The 23,094-nt window shown below is 36.5% G+C and overlaps 1 protein-coding gene across 1 annotated transcript; it reads left to right on the forward strand.

The window, feature by feature from the left end:
* Positions 1-3,773: 3,773 nt before the first annotated feature.
* LOC149532120 (uncharacterized) lies at positions 3,774-5,345 on the forward strand. The gene has a single exon (XM_089808436.1). The coding sequence runs from the start codon at positions 3,774-3,776 to the stop codon at positions 5,343-5,345; it is 1,572 nt and encodes a 523-aa protein (XP_089664562.1).
* Positions 5,346-23,094: the final 17,749 nt, after the last annotated feature.

Consider the following 23,094-nt stretch of genomic DNA (forward strand, 5'->3'; position numbering starts at 1 on the left):
CCTCTTCAAAATGCTCCATATACAGGTTGGCGATGACAGGGGAGAGAGGGGAGCCCATGGCCACACCATCAACTTTCTCGTAGATGACTCCTTGAAAGGAGAAAAAGGTTGACCTGAGGTAAAGCTCGACCAGACTAGCAATCTCCGCATTGGTCTTGTGCTTCACGATTTCAATGGAATCGGGGATAGGGACCTTCATGAAGAGAGAGACCACGTCAAAGCTTACCAGGACATCATTGGCATCAAGTCGAGCATCCTTGACGAATTGCACAAAGTGAGCGGAGTCTTTAACAAAGTAATCAGAATTGCCTATCAGAGGAGAGATTAGCTTGGCCAAATGAGCAGCCAACTCAGGGGTTTACAAAGTGGTCTGCTCGTGTGGTACACCCTATATTGGCAAAACAGGCCGCTCATTCCACACCCGTATCAAGGAGCATGTGGCTGACATTAGACACGATAGGGTTTACAAATAGGCGCTTGCTGAACACTCCTCCTTGACCAAGCATCACATATGTTTGGAGGACACGCAAATCATTTCCCACGAGGACAACTATTTTAAGAGGAAGCTTAAAGAAGTAGTTGAAATTATTAAGCACCCCATCAACCTCAATTGTGATGATGGATGGCTTCTCAACCCCTCGTGGCATCCTCTGGTGACTTATGCGGAGTAACACCCTCATTGCGTTGGTTCAGCTCTTTCTCTCTCCGTCCGTCTTGCTTTGTTGCTCCTCTCTCCTTGGTTCTTGTCCTCTCTCCCCCTCTCCTCTCCTCGGGTGCCTGGCACGTTACCCCAGGTTGGCCACTTCTTCTTTTGTGTCTTTGGTGTTTCTTCTTTCTCTTCTCTCCTCCGCATTATCTCCTGGCATTTCTAGTTTTCGTCCCTTCATGTGGGGTTGATTCCCTTGTTACTTTTGCGCTGGTTGGTTTCATTTATATATTTGTCCTTCATTCTCTTGCTTTGTGGTATCTTTTGTAACCAGTTCCTGGCATGGGTTGGGGATGGGGGTTGTTTATTATTTTTTCATTTATTTTTGCGTTGGTCTTCTTCTTGTCGTGTTGTGTGCACATTATATATAGACATACATATATATATATATACATATATATATATATATATATATACTCATATATATATACTCATATATATATATGTACATATATATAGAAACATACATATATATATATATATAGATACATACATATATACATATATATATTCATATATATATATATATTTATGTATATATATATATAGACGTATACATTTGTATATATACTTTATTATATATACATTAAAATAAATAAATAAATAAATAAATAAATAAAGAAATATATATATATATATATATGTTTCTTGGTGCCACCTGTTTGTTTTTGTTTAGCTCGTTGTTATATTTATGGCCCGCCTAGTCGTTAGTGTATATGGTTATTTATATATTTTCTTTCAATTTCTATTTTAGGAGGGGAGCTCTTTGATATTTGGATGCTTGTTTATTTTATCCGCTTACATACTTACATAAGCATATAGTTTGAGAGGTGTTTGTTCTATTGTTTTAAAATTTTTTCTTTTATTTTATCTTTTTATTATTTTTTTGGTTATTCCCCCGCATTATTTGTTAGTACTTTTTATTACTAATGGGTAGTCTTTCTAAAACACCCTCTAAACATGTACGCATCAAATCATTTATAATGGTCTCTAGTGTTGCTTTCTCTTTATGTCTGGGGTGGTTTTGTCTCCCCCATGCTGGTTTTGGGTGTTTTTATCTTTTATTTTGACTTCTTTTGACTTGCGTTGGGGAGTGTGCAGTCCCTCTCTTCTTGGTCTCCTTAAATTGTGACCCTATGCTAAATCTGCTTCTTACATAATTTGACATCTCTTGCTCTCTCTTCCTGATGATAGATCACGTAGTGTGATTCGAAATGTTGATGAAAAATCTCTACACAATCTATTCCAGAAAATCAACATTATAAATCATGGATTGTGGAAATCTGATTGCATTAATTGATACCCTTCATGGGAGGGAAATTTGTTTCAAGTCCAAACAGCTGGAGATGTTAAGGATCAAACTGATGAAAAAAGTTGCAGATTTGGCTTTCCTTAAACGTTGTCGTGATTCGAAGCTCATCCCCTCTTTTATCAGCATTAGCCACCACTTGTGGAGTGTGTTTACCGAGCATATCTTCTTCCGTGCGAGTCTCGCTCTCCTTAGATCTGTTATCCAGTCCACGAGGAGATCTATCAATACTCTGAATGCCAGGCTGCTCCCTCTCCATCTTGAGCTTGCTTCCTCTTTGCGTCCAGATATTTGGATCCGACTGGACACGTCATCTCATGCCAAAGCTTTGGGGCGTCAGAAGGTATGCATCACCAGGCAAAAAAATAAATTTGAAAGGCTGGCTCACAAGTTCGTTCACAATCACGGGATCTCTGCTTCTTTTGCTCCCTTGAGCTCCCCCTCCTGCGTGTTTGGTTCTGCACGTCACCAGCCTTCTTCTACTCGTGGGGGGGATGATAGTTCGTCTCTGGGCTTGCATCCAGTACACCTCTCGCCCACCTCTGCCGCTCGGGGGGACCCCACATTGCAGTCACGACCCTGGCAACCCAACGTTTCAGGTGTTATTGGTGAACAGCATGCGATACCGCAGCATGAGAAGTCTCAATCTGTCCCTTCTCGCCGGCATCCATCTTGTTCTCATGTTGGGGATGTGGTGCAGTCTCATATCCCGACTGATGTTCTCCAGTCTTCCACCTCTGCTACGTTTGAGGCCTCCTCAGTGCAGACGTCTGAGGTTATAGGTGGCGCGGCGGATGTTCCTGTGAAGCCAAGCCCGCAACAGCACTCGTCTTCGGTGCAGGCGTTTGAGGTTATGGGTGGCGCGGCGGATATTCTCGCGCAGCCAAGCCCACTGCAACATTCGAAGTCACCCCGCCAGTTCTTGGATCTCCATGCCGTCGGCACATGCGCTACTCTGCCTCGTGACTTCCCTTTGGACGTGGTTCAGCTCGGCTCTCCCCCGCAGTCGTTAGGTCCTCAACGACTAGTTTCTCCCAACGGGCATTCTTTTGATGCGCCAGGTACATCCTCTTCTCCCTTGTCTTGTTTCATTAATGCCGCCCCTGCTGTTTCACCTTTGACCTCTGCTCCTCGAGCCCCTCCAAGCTCTGCTCCTCCCCGCTTGTCCTTGGATGATGTGACCTGCACTTTTTGTCATCCCGCCACCCCTTCTCCACCGTTGCCATATGTAGCTCTGTTCGATGGGAGTAATGGTCGTCCTTCCATTCCCTCCCGCACCCTTGCCTCTCCTTTGGGCCCCACTTCCCCACGGAGTAGGATTATGAAGGAGATGAACGGGGGTGCTCCTCCCTCCTCACAGTCTCCCTCGTGGGGATCCTCACCGCGTGTTCCTCTTTCTTCTCTTGGGCCTTGTCCCCCCTCCCGTCGTCTTGTTGCTCCGATATCCTCTTATTCAGTGTCCAACTGGGAGAGCAAATTAGTCGTCAATTTATCTGACGCCACTCTCGACCCCCACTCTTTCAAATTTTTGAAGCGGGGCCTCAATTTTGCGATGGCACCTCGCAGCATACCTCGAGTTGATTTCCTCATTGAGATTGAGTTGCTGACATCATCAGACAGGATTGTGCAGTCGCCCTCAGGCGGGCCAAACCACCGAGGGGCAACATCCCCAAGGTTGAGCTTCTTGCTTTCAAAAGCTTGTTGTGCCATAATGACCTAGCAATCATCAAAGCTGACAAGGGCAATGCCACGGTCATTATGAACAAACAAGACTGCGTCTCCAAGATGCTAGACCTCCTCTCCGACTCTACTAGCTATAAAACCTTATCTCGTAACCCTTGTGGCAAAATTTTAAAAAAAGTCAAAGGGCATGTCTTGGCCTCTTCTTTTGATGATGACATCAAGAAAAAGTTGGTTCCCTCCAAGGAAGTTACTCCTCGTATCTATGGGCTCCCAAAAATCCACAGGGGGGGCATCTCGCTTAGACCGATAGTTGACGCTATAGGTTCCCCCACGTATCCCTTGGCTGCTCATTTGGCCAAGCTAATCTCTCCTCTGATAGGCAATTCTGATTACTTTGTTAAAGACTCCGCTCACTTTGTGCAATTCATCAAGGATGCTCGACTTGATGCCAATGATGTCCTGGTAAGCTTTGACGTGGTCTCTCTCTTCACGAAGGTCCCTATCCCCGATTCCATTGAAATCGTGAAGCGCAAGACCAATGCGGAGATTGCCAGTCTGGTCGAGCTTTGCCTCAGGTCAACCTTTTTCTCCTTTCAAGGAGTCATCTACGAGCAAGTTGATGGTGTGGCCATGGGCTCCCCTCTCTCCCCTGTCATTGCCAACCTGTATATGGAGCATTTTGAAGAGGTGGCCCTTCGTTCCTTTCCTCTTCAACCTAAATGGTGGAAAAGATATGTAGATGATACTAACATTTGTTGGCCTCATGGGCTAGACAAGTTAGAAGAGTTCCACCAGCACATCAACAATTTGACGCCCTGCATTTATTTCACCAAAGAGCTAGAGTCTAGCAACCAATTGCCTTTCCTTGATGTTTTGCTCATCAAGAAATCAGATGGCTCCCTCGGCCGTCGTGTGTTTAGAAAGGCCACCCATACCGACCTATACATTCATCCGTCATCCCACCACCATCCTAGCCATAAAACTAGCACTCTCAAGACCCTGGCCCTAAGAGCCTATAGGATTTGTGATGTTGATCATCTAAACCTTGAGCTCAACCACCTTCGCCAAGTATTTTGGCTGAATGGTTATTCTTCTAGGCAAATTTCTAGGGCCCTAAACCAAGCTAGGTCCCTCTTCTTTGCCTCCTCGCCCCCTTCTCTTCCCCCCCCTCGTACTATGTTTGCCTCCCTCCCTTTCGTGGAAGGCATTTCCCATAAGATTGCCAAGATCCTGTCCAAAAATGGGTTACATGTTGCTTTCAAGCCCCTCTTCAAGCTCAAGAATCGTGTCCCACAAATCAAAGACCCCATAGATTCGTTCGCCAACTTAGGGGTTTACAAAGTGGTCTGCTCGTGTGGTACACCCTATATTGGCGAAACAGGCCACTCATTCCACACCCATATCAAGGAGCATGTGGCTGACATTAGACACGATAGGGTTTACAAATCGGCGCTTGCTGAACACTCCTCCTTGACCAAGCATCACATATGTTTGGAGGACACGCAAATCATTTCCCACGAGGACAACTATTTTAAGAGGAAGCTTAAAGAAGTAGTTGAAATTATTAACCACCCCATCAACCTCAATCGTGATTATGGATGGCTTCTCAACCCCTCGTGGCATCCTCTGGTGACTTATGCGGAGTAACACCCTCATTGCATTGGTTCAACTCTTTCTCTCTCCGTCTGTCTTGCTTTGCTGCTCCTCTCTCCTTGGTTCTTGTCCTCTCTCCCCCTCTCCTCTCCTCGGGTGCCTGGCACATTACCCCAGGTTGGCCACTTCTTCTTTTGTGTCTTTGGTGTTTCTTCTTTCTCTTCTCTCCTCCGCATTATCTCCTGGCATTTCTAGTTTTCGTCCCTTCATGTGGGGTCGATTCCCTTGTTACTTTTGCGCTGGTTGGTTTCATTTATATATTTGTCCTTCATTCTCTTGCTTTGTGGTATCTTTTGTAACCAGTTCCTGGCATGGGTTGGGGATGGGGGTTGTTTATTATTTTTTCATTTATTTTTGCGTTGGTCTTCTTCTTGTCGTGTTGTGTGCACATTATATATAGACATACATATATATATATATATACATATATATAGACACATACATACATATATATATATATATATATATTTATATATATAGATACATACATATATACATATATATATTCATATATATATATATATTTATGTATATATATATATATAGACATATACATTTGTATATATACTTTATTATATATACATTAAAATAAATAAATAAATAAATATATATATATATATATATATGTTTCTTGGTGCCACCTGTTTGTTTTTGTTTAGCTCGTTGTTATATTTATGGCTCGCCTAGTCGTTAGTGTATATGGTTATTTATATATTTTCTTTCAATTTCTATTTTAGGAGGGGAGCTCTTTGATATTTGGACGCTTGTTTATTTTATCCGCTTACATACTTACATAAGCATATAGTTTGAGAGGTGTTTGTTCTATTGTTTTAAAATTTTTTCTTTTATTTTATCTTTTTATTATTTTTTTGGTTATTCCCCCGCATTATTTGTTAGTACTTTTTATTACTAATGGGTAGTCTTTCTAAAACACCCTCTAAACATGTACGCATCAAATCATTTATAATGGTCTCTAGTGTTGCTTTCTCTTTATGTCTGGGGTGGTTTTGTCTCCCCCATGCTGGTTTTGGGTGTTTTTATCTTTTATTTTGACTTCTTTTGACTTGCGTTGGGGAGTGTGCAGTCCCTCTCTTCTTGGTCTCCTTAAATTGTGACCCTATGCTAAATCTGCTTCTTACATAATTTGACATCTCTTGCTCTCTCTTCCTGATGATGGATCACGTAGTGTGATTCGAAACGTTGATGAAAAATCTCTACACAATCTATTCCAGAAAATCAACATTATAAAATCACTTGTTAGGATGTTTTAGCATAGATCTCGTGGTTAGCTCTAGTAGCCTAATTAAAGATCAAATCTATACTATGTCCTTCTTGATCCTCTTTGATTTGATATGTCAATGTCGTTTCCTCTATCCTTTGTTCTTCTCAAACTAATTCTACAATTCGCTCTCTACAACTTCCAAGTCTCCATGAATGCTCTGCTTTTTACATGTAAACTTCACTTATTCTTCTCCTTTAGTTCCTTACATGCTTATTTTAAATTTTAGGGTTTTTTCCTTCTTAAGAAGACTAGAAGATTTAGGGTTAGGTATGAATCTATGGCTAAGATTCATCCTTTTTACCACTTAATCCTCCCCTTTTTTTGATTGGCTACATGTAATTACATAGGGAATCTACATATAGATTCATCCTTATCTTGAAGATATAGTATTCTATCCTTAAGTCAGCTAAAAAAATGGTTTATATAGTTGTTTGTGCAATCACAAACAAATATGTCAAATTTGTGTTGCTCAACACTTAAGGTTGTTGATGCTTGACACATACTTTAATTCTATCTTTGACTCAGTACTTGAATTTCTCAACATCTACTATTTGCTTAGCACTTCAATCACTCAGCATATATTGTTTGCTCGACACTTGAGTGACCCGACACATGAGTGACTCAGTACTCATTGCAACCTAGCATAGTTTGTATTTACATATCATACTTGGCATACATTACTAGTTCAATATGAACTTAGTAAATGGCTTAAGTGTGTTAACACTCAGTCAAAACCAATCTAAGATCAACATAAGGAAACTTGGTAAGGGTCATCTTTTTCTTGTGAGTCATTGTTTAGTTCTAGACATTATTGGAAAAGTTTTGGCTGGCAAATATCCTCCTCTAGTGTTGACCAATTGACAAAAGGTAGGGGGTATGCTTCAATATTTTCAACATAAATTGAGTCAACTACCTCTTCATTCATTTCCTTAATGACTCTTGAGATTTTGAGTTGAAGATTAAATATCTAATTTTATTCAAAGTAATCCTCAACCACAATCTTCTCTTGACTTCATAATCATCTTGGTAATCTGCCCAGTGATCTTCAATTTGAGGAATCTGGGAGAAATATGAATGCATCTAAAAATACTTTGATGCAATATCTTGACTATCAAAGCTTGAACGAGGAGCATAGGATAAGAGATTCATAATTTCAATGTCCACTCTTAGGCTTAGGGAATCTTGAGGAGATTTATATATGTATTTCCCAACTTCTATTGGAAAGGTATAACTAGAGCCTTTTTGGGCTTTGCAAATTTTCTCAACCTCTACTAATTGCCTACATACTTCAACTAATACACAATGGTCAAGCCAATGCCAAGGAAATCTTAAAGGTTTTCCTTCATATCCTCCAATCCGCAAGTAAGTGAACTTTTGAAACTAAATGAAGAAAATACAAAAAATGTTGACTAATAGAGTTGCTTCCTTTGTTAGTCTTTCATTCTCTTTCCCCTAGAGTTAAAACACTAGTTTTTCTAAAAAGGTATCTTGAACTCTCTTTAAACATTCTGGGTTTTTTATCTTTCTATAATAAAGGGTAGTATTCATAGATGGGCATGTTGTGGTTTCACACCTAGTGAGGGATGCCTTTCCATTCTCTCACATAAGATAGAATATAAAATAGATATGATGACATAAAAAAAAAGAGTTTGCAGATACTTGAGAAAGCTCTTCTTGCAATCTTGTTATTATAATATCAACTGAATCAATTATCTTATCCTTTCCTAGAATAGTTTGGATGAAAAAGTAAATCTAGTTTTCTCAATGGAAGACATGTGATTTCCCTTTCACTCTATTTAGCAAGGTTATGATATATTTACTTTATGGGATCATATGATCTCTGGTCAAAGGATGTGGAAGACATGAGCCACCTCTTTTAGGCTTGAGTAACTACCTCTTGGCAATTACATTATTTTACTTGTTGGCATTGGTAGTGAATTGGGCATAGGATGAGTTGATAGTCCAATCCTCATAAACTTCATGTGGAGGAATTATCAACACACCCAATACAAAAACTTTGTTTACATAGACCAAGACTTTACCACTGTATGTGTGGATACACCTTTCAACAACATTAGGAAAACTGGAGGCTTGCAATTACCTACTCACTGAGACCTTTTCAAAGATTGACCCAGGTTTTGCATTGGAGAATCTAGTCACTAACTTACCAATGTCCTCATTATCCAGGAATATATATTTAATCTCAGGTAAAAAATTACTTATGGTAGGTAATTTTTCTTTCTTAGGTAATTTGTAGCAAAAATCAACCATGAACGACTTGGGGTTGATTGGAAATGAGTCGAGAAAAGACCAAAAGAAAATTTATAGACAAACATTCAATATGTAGAAAAGAAACAACCTATAGAAATAAAATAGAGGACTCATCATGTTGACTGTATAAGAATTGCTAATACTATGCCCTATTTCTATCTCCTTTTATCACTAGAAAAAACATAATTCTTACCTTAAACAAAAAAGGTAAAATGAATGAAAAGAAAACAACCTTTTAAGGCATACAACTTGGAGAGAAAAGCTTGTGGATGGAAAAGAGAATAATTGAAAATACAAGGTACTTTCCATCATTAAATGTTCTTTCAATTCTAGACATACTGAAGTATACCTTTTCATCATTACCATTAATTACCAATAAATTTGTATCCATCACACGGGCTTCAAAAATGAAGAAAAATATTTTGTACTACCACTTGCTTGGACACATGTCTCGGCCTGTGAACTATGAAAAATTGAACTACTTATCAACAATTCCATGTTCAAGTTCATGGGTCTTAAAATATTGGAACTGATGCTCATGATAAAACAAAACTCTAACAAGTGAACTATTGAACTTGAACATAAAGTGTTTAAGGTTCAACTTCAATAATGGGAAACAAGGTCTAATGTTTGACAACTTAACTTGAGTCTAATTGGACCCGACACTTTAAAGCTATGAACTAATGAACTATGATCCTTTGAACACATCATATTCAAAGTTCATGTTTAACCTAGGGTTAATGCTAAGGATGCAATATTTTAAGAGGAAGAAGTCTATAAGCTCTGCACTAATGAACATCTTGACTTCTTGGTTCATGCTAAAAATTTGTTTACAATATGAGGGTTTTATTTTGACATGTGAAAAATAGGTGTGATATGGAGCATTCATGGATAAAAGGGTGTACCATTCTAGTTGGATCTTCAGGGGTAGAAATGTGACTATAGGATCAGTATCTAGGTGGAAGGTAGTTTAGTGTAGAACTTGATTAGTCCCCAATTGAGAGACTGTTTATTTTTGGTGACTAATTAGGAAAACATTGTACACTTTTCATAAGTAATTTTTCTTGAGTTGAATCATCAACCATTTTTCAAGGTTGACTCATCAAGTATGTTTAACTTTTAAGCAAACATAAGTCATGTAATATTTTGTTAGGTTTAGGGTTTTTTTAAGTAAATATATAGATTATTATAGTGGTATTGAGCTACAAAGGAGATTGAATATTTTAAAAGATTGAAGTTACTAGATAATAATATCATACTCTCTTTTTAGTGGATTTATCCCATGATTGGGTGAACTATGTGTAGGAAAAAAAGTCTTCAAATTGTATGTTGCCATTGATATTAAACAAATATTAGTATTAATCGAGTACATTTAGTATCAACCAAAAATTAGATAACAAAGGAAATTAAATATCAACTAAGTAGTTAGACAATAAGGAACATTTAGTATTTGTCAATTTCATTTAGGAAATGAAGAAACCATAGTGTCAATTGAGTGGTTAGGCATCAAAGGAATCATAGTGCTAACTAAGTGATTAATCATAGTATTGACTGAGTATTAGAAGATTACACTTGTTAATTAGTTAACTAATTGGGGCTGACTAGTTGGTCATTTAATGATTATTTGAAAAGGTATTCAAGACAACTTAACAAAGCTTATGATATATAGGAAATTTCAAGAAGTGTGCATGTATGGAATAAGATGGACATGCAGTTGAAGAAAAAGGAAAAGAAGCCAAGTGTGGAAGATAAGCAACAAAGAATGTTCTAATCATCAAGGATCCATAGGTTAAGAAAAAATAGAGATATGAATCTACAAGAGAAGTTGATTCATAAATTAGGTCAAATTACTGTTACCTTCTAATCATTGTAGCAGTGAAGAAATCTCCTAATTGAGATGACTTAATAGTCAAATTGTAAATCCTATAACAAGGTGACATTTCAAGATTGAAGTATCTGAATACCTCTAACCAAACCATTCCTAACAAGGTAAACTAAATTATTTAGCAAGGTCATGTTAGAAATGCTTTAGAATAACTGAGAGGGGGCAGGGCGGGGGGGGGGGGGTGTGTGAATCAATTATTCAAGGTCCAAATGTCCTGATATAACTTTATAGTGTGCCCATTTAAACTAACCATGCATCCAAGCTAAAAATTCATCTTATCAAGATACTAAAAAATCAACATGCAAGAATAAGACATGAAAGATCAACACATAACACAGTGATTTATGTGGAAACCCAATTTGGGAAAAACCACTAGTAACATGCTACTCAATTCTCACTCTTCTGAAGTGATGCCCTGTGAAAGGCCTACCCTGTTAAAGGCTACAATACAATATTAAATGTGACTTGGTTAAATGATTTTGACCACCCTATTAGAAGTGGGCTTGGTTAAAGGACTTTAGAACATTCACTTGGAATGTCACCTTGTTAAAGGGTTTACAAAATGGTTGTTAAACCAACCTAAGTCCATAGGATTTTACCCTAACTGATACAATTGTTAGAGAGTAATAATAAGTTCTTTTGATTTGGTATAACTCACAATATAACTTGCAAATTTTAGATCTCAATTTAGTTCACAAATTTGCTTGGCTTTTAGTCTCTACAACTCTGACAGCTTGTCCTCCTTTCAAGCTTTGTCTCCTTGAGTCTCTATGCTTGTTGTGCTACTACAATCACCTCTATGGTCACCTATCAAAGTAGAGTCTATTGAGGCAGAGTCTATATTCTCTTTTCTTCCTTCTTGATGCCTTCTCATTCACACCACATACTCTCTCCAACCAACCACTCTTTCTTCTTCACCTATAACTCCTTAAATAGAAGTTTGGAATACTTCTCCTACTCTAAACTTTCCACTCTTATTTTTGGTTTAAATGGATTAGGTAATATTCAATGAATCTACCCTTTATCTTGTTTCTTCTAGAAACATCATGCAAAATCCACCTGTATTCACCCAAAAATGGTTTACCTAAAATTCTATGCCACTAGTTCATCATTCTTATCTTTCATCTAGTTCCTAAACTTCAAGATAACAAACTTAGCTCAGATTTGGTGAATCTTTGACTTTTCAAATAATGCAGCAGCTTGACACTATTGAATTTATGATGCTTGACACATATTGTGTTACTCAGCATCTATTGTGGATTCACTCAGTATCAACTAAGTTTTATTGATGCTCAATACCTATTACATTTTTGTCTAGCTCGGCACCTGAACTTGCTTGGCACCTTCCATTTTACTCAACATACACTAGATTTTGCATTTTATTGACACTTACTGATAATCTACTCGACATGAACTAACTTGCTCAAAACCCACTAATGAATTTAGTCAAGCTTTGTAAACAACTTTGTTATTGTTAGTCTCCAATTGGTTTTGACAATTGAGTTTCAACACACTTAACCAATTCTCAGGATGATGCTAAGTATAGAAGCTAAGCTATAGTGTGTGCCGAGCCAAAGAATTCAATAGGTGCCGAGTGAACTTTAGGTGCCTAGTGAACTTCAAGTGCTAAGTGATAAGTAATGTTGAGTCACTATAGATGCCAAACAAAGTATAGATGCCAAGTGAAACAAAATTACTATAGGAGCCGAGTGAGACATAATTCCTATGTGTGTCGAGCATCAACAACTAGTAAGTGTCAAGTAACACAGAATCAACATATGCGTTTATGCCTTCACAAACTTAGATGTAAACCATTTTTTTTTGAGGCAACTCAGGATGAATCTCAAAGGATCTTGAAGATAAGATCGAATCTTTTGAATTACCTATGTATCAGAATACAACCAATAAGAAAAATGGAGAAGGCATGCAACCAATAGGAAAAGTGCAAGAATTGAACAGGAAACAAAGAGAAAATATTGATTGTAGATTCATACCTAACCTTAAGTCTTCAAAGCCTTAAAAATGAGGATGAAACCCCATTGTATGTGTGGATGAGAGAAGTGTATGGGTGAATTATAGAAAAGTGTAGAGGGGTGTAAAGAATTAGAAAGAATAGAACAACATTGCAAAATTTAGTTGATCAAGAATAGAGTATTAGAATTTTAGGAAGATCAAGCAATGATCAGATCAGACAAGAGTAGAATGAGGATTTGGAATCAGCAACTGACGATTGCAAGTCATCAGGTCAAGACTTTCTAATACTCTCTAGCCATTGTATTAGGAATGAAAATCCTATGATGATAGGTTGGTTTAATAGCCATGTTGTAAGCCTTTAAACAAGGTGCTAAATCCTTTAACAGGGTAACATTCCAAGTGAATGTTTGTAAATCCTTTAACCAGGTTACTTTTAACAGGATGTAAAGTCTTTAATAGGATAGGCCTTTCATAGGGCAGACCATTGGAAGTGGTCAAACTTTGTAACCTTGAATAGTTACATATTGTTGCAATGATACTTTGTGGGTATCATTCCCACCCCAATTTTACCTTCTCATTTTGGAAGGTTTCTGGGTTACCATATTCTTGTGTTATTTGTTTTCATGCATGTCTTTACTTTCGTGTTTCTTATATGAATTAGATGCATGTGAATGTTTTTAGCTAAAAGGTTTTGAAAAGGTTAAATTCAATTACTTTTGATTCACCCCCCCTCTCAGAAGTAAATCTTCCCACTTTTAAATTCCAACAATTGATATCATAGCCAAGTTCTCACAAGGAGGAGCCTTATGGCTTGGAGAAAATATTTGGAAATGAAAGTCTACAAACTTGGGAAAATCATAGAGAATCAGGAAATTGATATACAACTTGCTCTACACACTTTGGAAGAAGCTAGAGAGGAACTGAGAAAATCCTTAAAGAGAAGAAGAGATATTTACATAGCTAAGAATGATACACAATACAAGGAGATTGACACCTCAAAACTATTTGCAAATGGTGATTTCAAAGAGTTTGATGCAACAATAATAGACCTAATGGAGAATAATAGAGCTCAAGAAGAAGAAATTGAAACACTCAAGCTTGAACAAGAGTCACAAGCCATGATACTTTGTGAGGTGACTGAACAAAAGAAAAGAGCCATTGAAGATAAGGCTATGTTAGAAGAAGACAAGAGAAATCTTACCAAAAGACTAGAAGAAAAGTCAATTGAGCTTGCAATAATTTCAAACATGCAACTAGACACCCTAAGCTAGATGATGAATGTACATCATGAATTGAATGTCAAGGATATTGAGATCTCTACACTAAAAATGCAAAATGACCTAAAAAGAGAGAAGGAGATTGCAGAGAGCTTCAAAAAACCTAATGAGGCCATCAAGTACTTTGAGTAGCTGCTAAAATCACCAGGGGCTAGCAATGATACTTCAAGACTAGGATTCACTAGCATTGAACAAGGAAAGTCTTCCAAGACTACAAAAGAAAGGAGTAACAAAGGTAAGAACACTAAACATACTTGTTATTTTTATGGTAAAAAAGGACATACCTCTAATGTATGTAGGAGCAAGAATTCCCATCGACATGACAAACCTAAGAATGTGAGTCATTGTCATAAGTGCAAAAAGTAAGGACATCAAGCACATCACTATAGGACTGGGACTATCAGAACACCAAGATTTGAAGGTCACTATTGTAATTGCAAGAAGTATGGATATAGATCTTTTGAGTGCAGATCAAAGCCTATGTGGACACCTAATCAGCCAACAAGGGGAATTAACCATGGACATCACTATAATTGGGACTACAACACCATGTATAGTTGTCATTACTATCAGGAATATGGAAACATTCCTAAAAATTGCATAAGAACACATTTTAGAGGAAACTATAGTAGATGGTTGAGTCAAACCACATGTTTCAGTTGTTTGAAGACTGGTCATATCAGTAGGAATTTCCCAACAAGGTCAAAGGCATCAAATTCAAAGAACAACAAAAGTAAAGACAAGGTAGATGTTGAACACATCAAATGAGAAACGAATAAGACATGGAAGAAGAAAGCTGGGTGTAGCATATCAAATAAAGGGATCACTTTACCTAATAGGTCAAGTGGTCACACTTCATCAAACTAAGTAAGAGAAGGCATGAGGGACTAATTTACAAAGCTTTATCATACATCAATTCCTAAATAAAAGAATACTAAAAAGAAGAGATCAACATGAATAAAGATGAAAAGTTAAAATTTCAAGATTTTTCAAGTGTTACCAAGTTGCCCCTAGATACCAAGTAAAATCCCAATACATGCCAAGTTAATTGTCAAAGACAGTAGAGGCCGAATGATTAGTTGTAACCAAGTAATGTAGAAATCTTAAAGAAGCTGAGTGGACAATTGTAAATGCACTAAGCATTAAATGCTATGAAAATAGGGTATATTATCACATTTTGAATCACTTTTCTTCATTGTGAACGAAGAGAAAAGATGAAAAAGAGTACAAAATGACCTCAAAGTAGAGAATCTAGCATTTTAAGCAGATTTCAATAGTGATTCAACACAATTTCATCAAATTCAAGGAATTTACATTTGTGCCGAGTTACATAGTTTCATATTTTCTTTGTGTTCAAAACCTAGATCATACAAATGGCTTCTAGCTCTAGGAAAACATAGAAGGAACCGTTTGAGGTCCAACTAGTGTCTAATGAAGTGAAACAACTAGATTTCGAGCCAATATCTAAAGTGACATATAAAAATGACCCAACCGGAGCCCTATCTATCATACCCCCTGATGGTACTCAAAATTGCATTCCTGTTTTGAGTGCCTATTCCAAATTTTGAGTCACTTTGAGCCCCCTATGAATGCTTTTCATACTTATGTACCTAGCTATTTTATTAAGGTCCAAGAGGTGTTTTATATTTCTAAAACCTTTCATTCAACGTATGCATGTGTTTTGTAATGATCAAGTGACATCTTGGGTCATTCTATGAAGTTTTGTTTTGAGCTAGTGTCATTTTTCATAATTTTGCACTAGTGTCAAACAATATTTAGTAGCCTGGTTTGCCTTTGAATATCTTTTACCTGGTTAGGATTCATGACTTGCCACTTTGAGAATGTTTAGTATGCATACCAAAGAACTTATGTTTCAATTTTCAAGTCATTTTGACATGTTTTGACTAGGTTTTTAATGTCTCAAAGTTGGGCAGTTGCCTCTGTTGTAAATTTGCATATTGTTCATAATTCTAGGTAGCCCTATTTGACAAGCTATAACTTTTGACTAGTTGACCCAAATAAGAAAATTCATTTTGCATCATATTCTAGGGATCAGACACTTCATATGTTCCAATTTTGAGATCATTATAAATCCATTTGATTAGTTTGCTAACATGATTAAAAACCCAGTTTACATTGTTTTGTTATGACTAAGGTATCCAGATTGATCCGTACCCCTGTTTGGCACGTTATAACTTTGATCCCATGATTGGTAAGCCAAAATAGATTGTACTATCATTTTTTGTCCTAGAAATACTTGAAGTATGCCAATTCTCAAGTCATGAAAAATCCATCTGCATACTTTCTTATGTTTATCCGTTTACCAAAAATTACTTTTTGACACATTTCCCAGTTAAAATTCCAAGTGCCTATTTTCAAAAATTTGCCAAATTCGTCCTATTATTTGTCACAAGACCTAATGATGGATTCTTATCCTTTAAATGGTAAAGAACCTATAACCTATTTTTTAGAACCCCAAGTGATCAATAACCCAATTTATAATGCCAAATCTGAGCCCAGATTATGTTTTTTAACACTATTTGCCTGCAGGATAATTGGAGTACGGATGTTTTGCGATTAAAATATTTTGATTGGAAATTTTTCATGGGCTGAGAATTTGCAGTATGGTAGAGCATTTAGGATTGGATACTAATGCCGATTTTCGTGGCCTCATTACTTGATTGAATCAATTTTTAAGGCCAACTGGAGGGCCTCCAAATACAAATTTCATAGTGGTTCGAAAATGATTAAAATGGAGTTTTAAAGTGATATTCCAGTGATTGTTTTTAATTCCAATCATTACAATGGGGTCATGGGATAAATATGAGGATGCTAATTGTTTGAAAGAAAAAAAAAATTAGTCAGACCCGCTTTGGGGTCTGACTAATTTCTTCAAGCATGGGTGATTGTGAATATCAAATAAATGTTATCATGATTCAAATTATTTGAATGCATGATCATAGTTATCAAATATAGAGGAGGGATTCAAATGAAGATAAAATGGGGTAAATAGAGACACATCACGTAAAGGAGAAGGGCAAATACCCATGATCACAATAGGGCATTAAAATACAGCTAGAGCAAACAAAACAAAGAAAACCATGGAATAAGATACATCCAAAACTTCTTGAGGATTGAGGAAGGAGAAAATTCCAACATAAAATAGATGATCACCATAATATGGAGGGTCTACGCCATCAAGGCAATCCATGTGCATAAAGGGGGCAGCCCATGGCAAGTGCTGCTACATACAAAGGGAAAATAAAGCATCTATAGGCTCAACCTACACCCATGTTGAAAGGAATGGTCCCTTTTTAAAACAAAAAATAAAGCATATCCATGAGCAATGTTCTCAACTGCAACCAAGGAGGCAACAAAATAAAAAGTGAATGCTATATCCATGGTAGGTAAACATTGGCATCTCACGATTTGGTAGGAGTTTTGGGATGGAGGAGCTTCACAATGCTGGAGATGCCATCATTTTCATAGCTCACACACAAAAAAAGTAGCAACCCACGTTTTTGAAGCCCATGGATTTCTCTAGGGGCAGTCTCACATTTTTGAAGCAAGGCAGTAAAGAATAGGGAAGACCCACATCTATGCCTGCTGGGAAGACTCTATGTACAAGTTTGAAGGCACTACACAAGAGGAAGACCATGTATGGGATCTTTGCACCAAGCAAGAACCGCAACATACACTAAACATGCATCCACCATAGCCAAGGATTCAACAAGCATGTAAATGAGGAGAAGAGTTAACTTTAGCATTATCTCACATTGGATATGCAAAAGTTTTTGTTAATGTTTTAAACAAATGCTACACTACGTGTTAGTATCTAAAGAGTCCATGCTATTGGACAAGTGTGAAGCTTGTTGGAGGGCCCCATCTAACCAACGAACATGTATAGTCAAAGTAGTTTTGATCAATTGTAAGATTGGGGGGCTAGCCTTGCATGTTATGCAATGTTATGATAGTTTCATAGAGTCATAGGTGGAAAAATAAAGGGCCCCAATCATACGATTGTCATGGGATCAGGGGATAATTTTTGAAGTCTTGCTGCTCCGACTACCATAGGATCAGGAGGTGATTTTCATTGTGCTACAATATCATGAAAATCGTAAGATCAGAGGGGTCAAATTTGAGCCCCAAGATACTATGAGGGGAGTTTAAAAAGATTAATATATTAAATGTATATTAATGTGGTCAGTATAAGCCCATCATATTATTAGAAATTGAGATTTTCCAAAGTGAGATGTTACAAAATTTGTGAGCTTGCTGAAAGATTGGAGAAAGAAGATTTCAATGGTAAGATAATATGATGAATTCATAATTTTCAAATGTTATAAAGATAAATGTTCCCCCCCCCCCTGGATATGATGGTCCAATGGGAATCCACCAAGTGGCACTGATTGATTGGGAAAATAAAATGATTATAAAAACAAAATTCAGAGATGTTCTCAATGCATGAAATTTCAAAATGGAAAGATTTGAAAGATTTTTAAGTTTTTATATAGTTTTAACTATATAAATTTTTAAATTTTTAAATTTTAATACTTTGATCAGTCTAGGAGCTAGATTTTTGATTTGGTCTCAAGGGCACCATTTTTATCTAAAATGTATAGTGTAATATATTGATGAAACCAACAAAGAATGAACTTTCCATTTTTGTAGTCAGATTTTGTGCAGGTGTTTATAGGAAGCAGCTACAAGAGGTTTTATGATTTTGGGGGTTTCTTAGTGAAATTTTCATAATTATGTTTCCAAGTTGATTTGATATTAGATTTTGATCATATTATATCAGTTTTGACTTTATCAACAACTTTGAGGGTGATCTGATGGTTTCAAATGCAATTGGTTACAAATTATGTTTTTGGCAACAATATAAGATGAATTTCACAGCAAGAAGCAGAAGTGACATGTTAAGATCAGATATGAAGCTTCAGTACAGTTTATGATGAATTCCTGATATTTTCTCCATGAGATATTTTGTAGATTATTAAAAGGGGATATATCAAATATTTTGGCATCATTGATTGTTTTAATTGCCAGTAGTTGAAGGAAGTTTAGTTTCAACAACTACAGTTTGAAGACATTTCTAGGGGGATAGATGCCAATTTCAGATTATAGACCCATAAATATCTTCTCTCCTATATATCTTCCTTTTCTTCTCTTTGTAAGGGTTCCAATTTTTGGATATTTTTCATTATAGTGTAACTACTTTGTGCTTCCAATTTGGTTGAAATCCTTTCCCTTTATTGTGATACAAAATTTTCTCAGTATTCCTCTATTATGAACAACAACATTACAATTCTTTGGAAGCATTTTGCATATATAGTCAATTCTTGGTGTTCTTTTCTGAATTTTGGCATATAGATGATGTATTAGTTTCAAGGAAATTAATGCAAGAGCTTCATTTCTTTTAGTTTCATTCTTATTCTCGTCTCCTTCTTTTGTTATTTGCAATCTTTTGTGTTTGAGAACTAAGAGCTTGAACTCAGTTGCAATCCCTTAAGGTTGCATGTCAGGATGAATTTTCTATTGGAACAAAGATCCATGTAAATGCTTGTTTACATTGACAGGGTTACATGTTACACTAGGAGGATTTCATAGTAAGTATGAGAGTTTTATGAAGAAAAATTTCTATTTGTAAGTCAAATAGATAGATCATATGTCTTAGTATATGAGTATACTTCAAGTATTGATCTAAATGTTAACATTTAGTTGATGCCCAATGGATAAGAGACTGGTTAGCTTGGAGGTTACATGTTCTCTATTGTTGCATACTTGGGTTATGCTGAGATCCAAATTATCAATTGAAAACATTTCCCTTTATGTTTAAGAATTAAAAGAGTTTTCCCTCACTTGATTTATTAGATTTATGTGCTCTGTCATTAGCTTTTTCACCCATGAATGCTTGCACAAACATAGAAGATTAAGGGATTTTATCTATTTTCCAGATTCAGTTGTATTCCTCTACACTGGTACCATATAAAGAATCTAAGGTCCACCTACCTAGGTCTTACAGAGCCTAAAGAAGAAGAAGAAGGAATTATCCTTCTAGTTGGCCCAAGACTATAGTCAAGTGCATCCATCATAGGAATTTTCTAACCTTAGATGTATTGGTCTAGTTTCTAGGTTATTTCCAAAACTATTAAATCAGGAGCCAACAAAATGGCAACTCTACTAGGGACTCTGTGAAGTAATTCACTGTTAAAAGGACAAGAATCTCTGGTGTAAAATTATATATTTAAGTCCTATACTTTGGCATGGTTTTTCCCATCCGAGTCACCAACAAAATGGTGACTCTACTGGGGAGTATTGTAATTTCAAGGTGATTCAATACAATTACAAGAAAACCATGTGTAAAGTTTGTTATTAGCAGCAAGGTCATGCTTCCCAGTGATATTTTTATCTAGGACAGTAGTAGCTTTGAAGGTTGAAGAAATATTGTATTGTCACTAGTGATTCCATCATCAGTCAATTCAGCTAGAAGTGCTTTCAAAGTGCTATTGTGTTTAGAGTCGTGGGTGAACAAGCATGGTTTGTTTTCTATTTTTCAAGATTGTAAATCTATAAGAGTGTTTTGATGATCTATTTTTTTCCTACCATTGAAAGTATGCTTTAGATTTTGTCAAGTAACAAATCTTGTTTTGTTTTTCATGTTTATGAGTGGCAACTCTATCTTTGTACTAGTGTATCCTAGTTGATTTCATGTTTAAAAGCTGAAGCACTTTCAGTTGTTTGGGAAAATTTGAAGCTCTTGTTAGTTTCTTGGAAGAGAAGTGTTTTTGACTATGGTTCAGTGTTGCTTCTATTGGTTGAAAGAAATTTGAATGTTCATAGTGAATCACAGCTATGATTTATTTTATCCTTTTAAAGAAGGTGGCAGCTCTACAATGGTTTCATATATGATCTGAGGAAGTTCATGTTAGCACCAGTGCTAGAATCAGCAGAGGAAGGTTTACATCAATATTGAAGGTATTTTACTTTTCATGATTTTCATTTTCATGAAAGATTGAATGTTAAAAAAATTAGTACCTCAATTCAATGATTTTTAGCACAAGAGAAAGAGGTGAAGTTTTTATTCGAAGATGGATTCAGACGTTAGGTCTGAGGTTAGTTTGCAATTTTTTGATAGTTTGAAAACTGTGGCTAGTAATATTGTTATGGTGAATAAGAAAATTCACAATATGATTGTCAATATAGTCAGGGGGGAAATGGGAAATCTTCAGGGTCTAAATGTTCAACAAGTTTATATAAAGTTTAAATCAGTAATCAGTATGATGCCTTTGCATTCTAGACCAGAGGAATCTTCCCTACCTAGTGTTCTCTTTGATATTATAGTGCCTAATTTAGTTAATTGGCTAGCACCTATAAGGTTACAAGAGCTTTTACAAGTTGAGAGATTCATTAGGGAGATGGAAAGTGATAATGAAATTATTCATAATGTGTCTCCTAATGATGATAATACATGTGCTGAAAGTCAAGGTAATCATGAATGTAATGAATCCGTAAATAATGATAATCTATCTTCCAAGTGTGATGAGATGGATTCAACTTTTAATGAATTAGAAGATTGCAACCAGCATAAAAAAGATAAATATGAAATTGAAAATGAGTCTTGTGATAGTGAAAATGGGATTGAGGAGGTTTGTAACAGTAGTAGAGGTGTTGATTGTTATGATAAGAATGAGCATTATGATGATTTTGATATTTTAGATTGTTGTATTAATGTTGCTGCTGTTATGAGTTCTTCATGTCATCCAAATAATAATCATAGCTAGGAGAAGATTTGTGAGGAAATCTTCTTGAGCCCTGATGAGATTTCAGATTTATTGGCTCGTGAGTTTGAGAAATTTGTAAGTACTTCTAAGGATGTTTGTTTTCCCCCTCATAGTTTTTCTTCATTTAGTCAAGTCATTTTACGAATGTCTGATGTGGAAAAAGATACAGAATCTGAAAGATCTTTATCAAATTTTAGAGGTGCATATAGTAACACCTCATGTATATATGCACATGATGACTTGATAGATGCAGGGGACATGTTTGAGGGGAAGTTTGCTACTATCTCAGTGTTTTCTCGTGCTGGGTATTGTAGTGAAACATGTTTTGATCCTTCAGATGATGAGGAAAATGTTGAAAATAATGTTGCTAATATTGATTTCCCTTTTATTACTAACAAATCATGTAATAATACATCTAATGATTTTGAATATCAAATAAATGGGTGATTGTGAATATCAAATAAATGCTATCATGATTCAAATTATTTGAATGCATGATCATGGTTCTCAAATATAGAGGAGGGATTCAAATGAAGATAAAATGGGGTAAATAGAGACACATCACGTAAAGGAGAAGGGAAAAGACCCATGATCACAGTAGGGCATTAAAATACAACTGGAACAAACAAAAAAAAGAAAACCATGGAATAAGATACGTCCACAACTTCTTGAGGATTGAGGAAGGAGAAAATTCCAACATAAAATAGATGATCACCATAATATGGAGGGTCTACACCATCAAGGCAATCCACGTGCATAAAGGGGGAAACCCATGGCAAGCAAAATGGACATTACCACTGCATACAAAGGGAAAATAAAGCATCTATAGGCTCAACCTACACCCATGTTGAAAGGAATGTACCCTTTTTAAAACCAAAAATAGAGCAGATGAATGAGTAATGTTCTCAACTACAACCAAGGAGGCAACAAAATAAAATATGAATGCTTGATCTATGGTAGTTAAACATTGGCATCTCACAATTTGGCATGAGTTTTGGGATGGAGGAGCTTCACAATGCTGGAGACACCATCATTTTCATAGCTCATGCACAACAAAGCAAAAACCCACATTTTTGAAGCTCACAACTTTCTCTAGGGGTAATCTCACATTTTTGAAGCAAGGCAGTAAAGTACAAGGAAAACCCACATCTATGCTTGCTAGGAAGACTCAACGTACAAGTTTGAAGGCACTACATGAGAGTAAGGCCACGTATGGGATCTCTACACCAAGCAAGAACCACAACATATACTGAACATGCATCCACCACAG

Source organism: Cupressus sempervirens, chromosome 11, assembly GCF_028749045.1.
Source record: "Cupressus sempervirens isolate cs-2001-9-10 chromosome 11, ASM2874904v1, whole genome shotgun sequence".
Classification (NCBI taxonomy): domain Eukaryota; kingdom Viridiplantae; phylum Streptophyta; class Pinopsida; order Cupressales; family Cupressaceae; genus Cupressus; species Cupressus sempervirens.

Bases quoted from the DNA above. Each gene is read 5' to 3' on its own strand.
- LOC149532120 (XM_089808436.1), top strand. From the start codon at position 3,774: ATGAACAAACAAGACTGCGTCTCCAAGATGCTAGACCTCCTCTCCGAC.